Source organism: Nicotiana tomentosiformis, chromosome 7 (genome assembly GCF_000390325.3).
Source record: "Nicotiana tomentosiformis chromosome 7, ASM39032v3, whole genome shotgun sequence".
Lineage (NCBI taxonomy): Eukaryota > Viridiplantae > Streptophyta > Magnoliopsida > Solanales > Solanaceae > Nicotiana > Nicotiana tomentosiformis.
In genome coordinates this window covers 11,689,649-11,697,480 of record NC_090818.1, presented here as the reverse complement: position 1 = coordinate 11,697,480, position 7,832 = coordinate 11,689,649, and the positions used below count along the sequence as shown (strand labels likewise).

The window sequence follows — 7,832 nt, the reverse complement described above, 5'->3', positions numbered from 1 at the left end:
ATTCCAGATATAGCTGAGCCGACAGGACCAGCTCAGGCACCAGCTATGCCCATTGAGATTCCAGGCCTTCAGGAGACTTTGGCCCAGATATTGACAATTTGAACTGGTCTTGCTCAGGTGGTTTCGGCTCAGGTCGCACCTGCCACTTCTCAGGCCGGGGGAGGCACTCATACCCTTGTTGCCCGTACTCCAGACCAGGTAGTACAGGGACTTCATATACCGAGGGCACTACCAGCCCAGCCGATTATAGCTTCTCAGGCCTCGGTCGTTTCTGTTATGGAAGATGATGAGCAGAGGAGACTTGAGAGATTTGAGAGGCTTCGACCTCCACCATTTAGTGGTGCTGAGTCAGATGATGCTCAGGGTTTTCTGGATAAGTGTCAACGGATGCTTCGGACAGCAAGTATTCTGAAGACCAGTGGTCTCATTCACTACTTTTCAGTTTTCTGGGGTTGCCTTCAGATGGTGGGAGGCTTATAAGACGTGTAGGCTGGTCAATGCAGCACCCCTTACCTGGCAGCAATTCTCCGGTCTATTTCTGGAGAAGTTCGTGCCTCAGTCCTGCAGAGAGGAGCTGCGCAGACAGTTCGAGCAGCTTCGTCAGGGTGATATGTCCGTGACACAATATGAGATGAGATTTTTAGAATTGGCCCGTCATGCTATCTGGTTTATTCCCATAGACAGAGAAAAGATCAGGAGGTTCATAGATGGCCTCACTTTTCGGCTACGATTACTCATGACTAGAGAGAGAGTGTCTCGTGCTACTTCGGACGAGGTGGTCGATATTGCTTGTCAGATTGAGATGGTTCGTAGCCAGGAGCGGGTTGAGAGGGAGGCTAAGAGGCCTCGTGGTTCAGGTGATTTCGGCAGTGTTCCTTCAGGTGGTCAGTTTTACCGCGGTAGGGGTCGTTCTTTCAGACACGCTCAGGCAACTCGTCCAGTTCATCATGGTGCATCAGCTAGCCACGGTTCTTACAGTGCCCACTCAGGCCAGTCTTCATTCAGTGCACTACCAACGTAGAGTTCTCATCATGTCTTGTCCACTCAAGTTTCTACAGGTAATTCTTCGGGTTATCAGGAACAACAGTTCCATTAGAGGAGGGGTTGTTTCTAGTGCGGAGAATTGGGTCATTTCAAGAGAGATTGTCCTAGGTTGTTGAGTGGGGCTCTACAGTAGATTTCTCGACCAACGGCACCAGCACTAGTAGTTACACCACCCGCCCAGCCAGCTCGGGGTGGGAGTCAGGTAGCTAGGGGTCGCCCAAGAGGGGGAGGCTGGTCAGGTGATAGTCAGGCCCGATTCTATGCTTTTTATGCCAAGCTAGATACTGTTGCCTCAGATGCAGTGATCACATGTATTGTTTCAGTGTTCCATATGGAGGCTTCTATATTATTTGACCCTGGTTCCACTTATTCATATGTATCATCGTATTTTGCTCATTATCTGGATATGCCCTGTGAGTCCTTAGTTTCACCTGTTTGTATATCTACACCGGTGGGTGATATTATTACTGTGGACCGTGTGTATGGTAATTATTGGGGAACTGGAGACTAGAGTTGATCTCTTATTACTCAGCATGGCTGATTTCGATATAATCCTAGGTATGGATTGGTTGTCTCCATGTCATGCTATTCTAGACTGTCACGCAAAAATCGTGACATTGACGATGCCGGGGTTGCCAAAGGTTGAATGGAGAGGTTCTCTAGATTTTGTTCCTAGCAGGGTAATTTCTTACTTGAAGGCCCAACGTATGGTTGGAAAGGGATGTTTGTCATATTTGACCTTTGTGAGAGATGTTGATGCAGATACTCCTATTATTGATTCAGTACCGGTCGTGCGAGACTTTCCGGATGTATTTCCTGCAGACCTGCCGGGTATGCCACCTGACAGGGATATTGATTTCGGTATTGACTTGGTGCAGGGCACTCAGCCCATTTTTATTCCTCCGTATCGTATGGCACCAGCTGAGTTAAAAGAATTGAAAGAGCAACTTCAGGAACTCCTTGAAAATGGGTTTATTAGGCCTAGTGTGTCACCGTGGGGTGCACCGGTTCTGTTTGTGAAAAAGAAAGGTGGTACTATACGGATGTTCATTGATTATAGGTAGTTGAACAAAATTACAATCAAGAATAAATATCTCTTGCCGCGTATTGATGACTTATTTGACCAGCTTCAGGGAGCGAGGGTGTTCTCCAAAATTGATTTGAGATCTGGGTATCACCATTTAAAAATTTGGAATTCGGATATTCTAAAAACAACATTCAGAACTCGTTATGGCCACTATGAATTTCTTGTGATGTCTTCTGGGCTAACCAATACCCCAGCAGCATTTATGCATTTGATGAATAGTCTATTCCAGCCATATCTTGATTTATTTATCGTAGTATTTATTGATAATATTCTGGTGTACTCACGTAACCAGGAGGAGCATGCACAACACTTGGGTATTGTATTACAGAGGCTGAGAGAGGAGAGACTTTATGCCAAATTCTCTAAGTGTGAGTTCTGGCTTAGTTCGGTGACATTCTTGGAACATATAGTTTCTAGTGAAGCAATTAAGGGGGATCCGAAGAAAATAGAGGTAGTTCAGAGTTGGCCTAGGCCATCTTCAGTTACTCTCGGTTTGGCCGGTTATTATCGTCGCTTCGTGGAGGGATTCTCGTCTATTGCATCACCTATGACTAAATTGACCTAGAAAAGTGCTCCGTTCAGGTAGTCGGATGAATGTGAAGAGAGCTTTCAGAAACTCAAGACAGCTTTGACTAATCCTCCAGTATTGGTGTTGCCTACAGGTTCAGAGTCTTATATTGTGTATTGTGACGCATCGCGTATTGGTCTCGGCGCAGTACTTATGCAGGACGGTAGGGTGATTGCCTACGTATCCAGACAGTTGAAGGTACATGAGAAGAATTATCCAGTCCACGATCTTGAGTTAGCAGCTATTGTTCATGCCTTAAAGATTTGGCGGCATTACTTATACGGTGTCCATTGTGAGATATACACTGATCATCGGAGTCTACATCATTTATTTAAACAGAAGGATCCTAATTTGCTGCAGCGAAGGTGGTTGGAGTTGCTTAAGGATTATGGCATTACAATTCTCTATCATCCCGGAAAGGCCAATATGGTGGCCGATGCCTTGAGTCGTAAGGCAGAGAGTTTGGGAAGCTTAGCATACTTATCGGTAACAGAGAGGCCTTTAGCCTTGGATGTTCAGGCTTTGGCTAACCAGTTTGTTAGATTGGATATTTTCAAACCGAATCGAGTCTTGGCTTGTATGGTTTCTCGGTCTTCTTTATATGATCGAATCAGAGAGCGCCAGTATGATGATCCTCATCTATTTGTCCTTAAGGACACGGTTCAGCACGGTGATGCCAAGGAAGTCACTCTTGGAGATGACGGTGTATTACGGATGCAGGGCAGGCTTTCTGTGCCTAATGTAGATGGTTTGTGTGAGTTGATTCTCCAGGAAGCTCACAGTTCGCGGTACTCCATTCATCCAGGTTCCGCGAAGATGTATCAGGATTTGAGGTAGCACTATTGGTGGAGGGGAATGAAGAAATATATAGTTGGGTTTGTTGCTCGGTGTCTAAATTGCCAGCAGGTGAAGTATGAGCATCAACGACCGGGTGGATTGCTTCAAAAGTTAGAGATTCCAGAATGGAAATGGGAGCGGATCACTATGGATTTTGTTGTTGGGCTCCCACGGACTTTGAGGAAGTTTGATGTTGTTTGGGTGATAGTAGATCGGTTGACCAAATCTGTACATTTTATTCCAGTTGGTACTAAATATTCTTCGGAGCGGTTGGCTAGGATTTATATTCGCGAGATTATTCGCCTACACGGTGTGCTAGTGTCCATCATTTTAGATCAGGGCACACAGTTTACATCACAGTTTTGGAGAGCAATGCAGCGAGAATTGGGCACACAGGTTTAGTTGAGTACAACATTTCACCCTCAGACGGACGGACAGTCCGAGCGCACTATTCAGATATTGGAGGATATGTTACGCGCTTATGTCATTGATTTTGGGGGTTCTTTGGATCAATTTCTGCCACTCGCGGAGTTTGTTTATAATTTTAGCTACCAGTCAAGCATTTAAATTGCTCCGTAGAGGCTTTGTATAGGAGACGGTGCCGGTCTCCGGTGGGTTGGTTTGAGCCGGGTGAGGCTAGGCTAATTGGTATTGACTTGGTTCAGGATGCTTTAGAGAAGGTCAAAGTGATTCAGGAACGGCTTTGCATGGCACAGTCTAGACAAGAGTTATGCCGACAGGAAGGTTCGTGATGTTGTTCACATGGTTGGGGAGAAGGTTCTACTCAAGATTTCACTCATGAAGGGTGTGTTGAGGTTCGGGAAGAAAGGCAAGTTGAGCCCTCGGTATATTGGGCCTTTTGAGATACTTAAGAAAATTGGAGAGGTGGCTTATGAACTTGCCTTGCCACCTAGTCTATCAGGTGTTCATCTAGTGTTCCATGTATCCATGCTTCGAAAGTATGTCGGGGATCCATCTCATATTCTGGATTTCAGCACAGTACAGTTGGACGGTAATTTGATTTATGATGTGGAGCCGATGGCTATTATAGACCGGCAGGTTCAAAAGTTGAGGTCAAAGAACATAGCATCAGTGAAGGTATAGTGGAGAGGCTAGCCAGTCAGAGAAGCTACTTGGGAGATTGAGCAGGATATGCGGAATAAATATCCACACCTATTTGAGACTCCAGGTATAATTCTAAACCCGTTCGAGGACGAACGTTTGTTTAAGAGAGGGAGAATGTAACGACACGGTCGGTCATTTTGAGTATTATAACCCTGTTCCCCTATTTACTGCTCAATTTATGCGTTACAGTTATTTTATGACTTATTGGGTTAGTTGGTTCAGGTCTAGAAGGAATTCGGAGTGAAACAAGACACTTAATCTCATAATTGAAAATTTAAGTTAGAAAGGTTGACTGTATGTGGACTTATGTGTAAATGACCTCGGATTTGAATTTTGATAATTTCAATAGCTCCGTATGGTGATTTTGGACTTAAGAGCGTGTCCGGAAAATTATTTAGAGGTCCGTAGTGGAATTAGGCTTGAAATGCCGAAAGTTGAATTTTTGGGATGTTTGCCTGGGGGGTTGACCTTTTGATATCGGGGTCGAAATCCTATTCTGAAAATTTTAATAGGTTTGTTTTATCATTTATGACTTGTGTGCAAAATTTGATGTCAATCGGATGTGATTTGATAGGTGTCGGCGTTATTTGTAGAAATGGAAAGTTTCAAAGTTCATTAGACTTGAATCTATGGGTGATTCGTGTTTTTAGTGTTGTTGGATGTGATTTGAAGACTCGACTAAGTTCGTATGATGTTTTAATACTTGTTGGTATATTTGGTTGAGGTTCCGAGGGGCTCGGGTGAGTTTCGGATGGTTAACGGATCAAAATTTTAGACTTGAACAACTGCTGGAATTTTCTGATATTTGAGTCTATTTTCCTTCTACGCGATCACGTGAATGTGTATGCAATCGCATAGGATTAGTGGGAAGTGGAGTTTTGTTCTATGCGATCGCGTGGGGATATCCGCGATCGCGTAGGGTTAATTGGGGGGGAGGGTGCTGAGTTGTTCTTCGCGATCGCATGAAGAGGGATGCGATCGCGTAGCTCTGGGAGCTTGTGCTTCGCGATCGCGTGAATGTTTCTTGGTTCGTGTAGGTCTGTGATGTTGTGCATCGTGATCGCGTGGGAAAGTTCGCGATCGCGTAGGGTTAAATCTGGGCAGTGGAAAATTGTTCTTCGCGATCGCGTGGGAATGTTCGCGATCGCGTAGAGCAAATGTCTGGGCAGATAGTTTAAGTTTTGAAAATGGGACGATTTTTCCATTTTTGACGAAAAGGAGCTCGGGAAGAGCCGATGTTTGGGAGATTTTCAGAGGAAACAACGGGGTAAGTGTTCTTAACTCAATATTGGTTAAATTATCTGAATCCATGGTTGTTTTATCATTTAATGGGTGAATTAAGTTGGAAAATTTAGAAAACCCTCTTGGTTTAAGATTTGAGGATCGAGTTGAGGTCGGATTTTGGTAAAATTAATATGGTTAGACTCGTGGTGGAATGGGCGTTCATATTTTGTAACTTTCATCGGATTCCGAGACGTGGGCCCCACGGGCGATTTTTGAGCTAAATTTCCGATTTTATGGAAAACTTGCATTTTCTTATGGAATTAATTCTAATAACTTTTATTGACTGAATCGAATTATTTATGGCTAGATTCGAGATGTTTGGAGGCCAATTCACGAGGAAAAGATAGTTATAAATCTTGTCCTGAGGGTATGAAACCCCGGATTTTTATGCCATGCGATTATTTTGGAGGTGACGCACATGCTAGGTGACGGGCGCGTCGGCGTGCATCAAGGCGATTGTGACTTGGTCTGTCCCGTGAAGCTGTAAAGTTCAATAACTTGTTGTTAGCTATATGCTCTGTATGTGTTGAAGAAATTTGATTGTAAATCATGTTAGAAATCATGCTTAGACAATGTGATAGTACTGTTGGGACCCACAGAGGTCGCGTACTTGTATTATTTGCTAATTGCTATCTTGTACTCAATCATGATTTTACTTGCATATCATACCTTAGTCTTTCTTGATATTTGTTGATACACTATGTTATCTTTGTTTGGACTGATCTTTGTGATTTCCGAGAGCCCAAGAGACTAGAGAGGTTGAAGACTGAGTAAGGCCGAGGGCATGTCGGTGAGGTAAGGATACTTTGGCATGTGAGTTATCCGTGCAGGATATTATAGCACGTGAGTTTTCCGTGCAGCACGTGAGTTGTCCGTGCGGATTATAGCGCTTGGGCTATAGGAGACCCTCCGAAGTCTGGCCACCCCCCAGTGAGCGCGGGTACCCATTGAGTGTGAGTGCTGAGGGTTGAAAGCCGAGTGGAGTGACTGTTGCCCTGAGAGGTTATACTTGCTTTTCATTTGTTGTTGCACTTAGTTGCTATTTGTCATTGTTGTGAAATTCTATGAAAGGTTTTATATCCAGATTACATGAACTTGAACTGTATAAATTGATTTGACTTAAACTGCTGGATTTGAAAGCATGTCTATTCTCTGTTGGAATTACTGAAAATGAACTATAACTGTGTAGCTCGTCACTATCTTCAATTCCTTATTTATTATTGTTACTTGCTGAGTTAGTTGTACTCATACTACTCCCTGCACTTCGTGTGCAGATCCAGGTGTTTCCGATCATAGCGGGTGTTGATTCTCTCGTACAGTTGATTTTTCGGAGATTCAGAGGTAGTTGCCGTGTTTCGCAGACCTTGTCTCTCCTTTCCTATCTCTTTGTTTACTGTATTTAGTCTTAGACTATTATAGACCGTATTTTCCAGACTTGTATTCATATTAGATGCTCATGTACTCAGTGACACCAGGTTTTGGGAAGTGTTCGTATCAGTAATGGTGGGATTTTGTATTGTATTTAAATATTATATTTTCAAACTTAAAAGAAATTATGTTTATTGAGATTATCAGCTTGCCTAGTATCGAGATAGGCGCCATCACGACAAGTTAGGATTTTGGGTCGTGACCAATATTTATACCCCATTTTGAAAAATGCATACAGATTAAAGACCCATTGGAGAAGTTCAACCTAGAATCCTTAAATTTTCAAGTTCTCAAGCTTTTAGTCCTTTAATTTGTGCACATAGTCCTTTGGATTTCCTATATTTTAGATAAAAATTTCCAAACCAGCAAGATTGTATCTCAAAGTATATAGAGGAAATTTTGATTCAACTGTTTTAGTATAGTGTCACGACCCAAAATCCATTAAAGGTCGTGATGGCG

General features: G+C 43.3%; 1 protein-coding gene across 1 annotated transcript; it reads left to right on the top strand.

Moving 5' to 3' along the window:
• The first annotated feature begins 276 nt into the window (after window positions 1-276).
• Window positions 277-1,021, top strand: LOC138895246 (uncharacterized). The gene is made up of 2 exons (XM_070179918.1): window positions 277-377; window positions 463-1,021. Exons 1-2 carry the CDS (start codon window positions 277-279, stop codon window positions 1,019-1,021), a joined length of 660 nt encoding a protein of 219 aa, XP_070036019.1.
• Window positions 1,022-7,832: the final 6,811 nt, after the last annotated feature.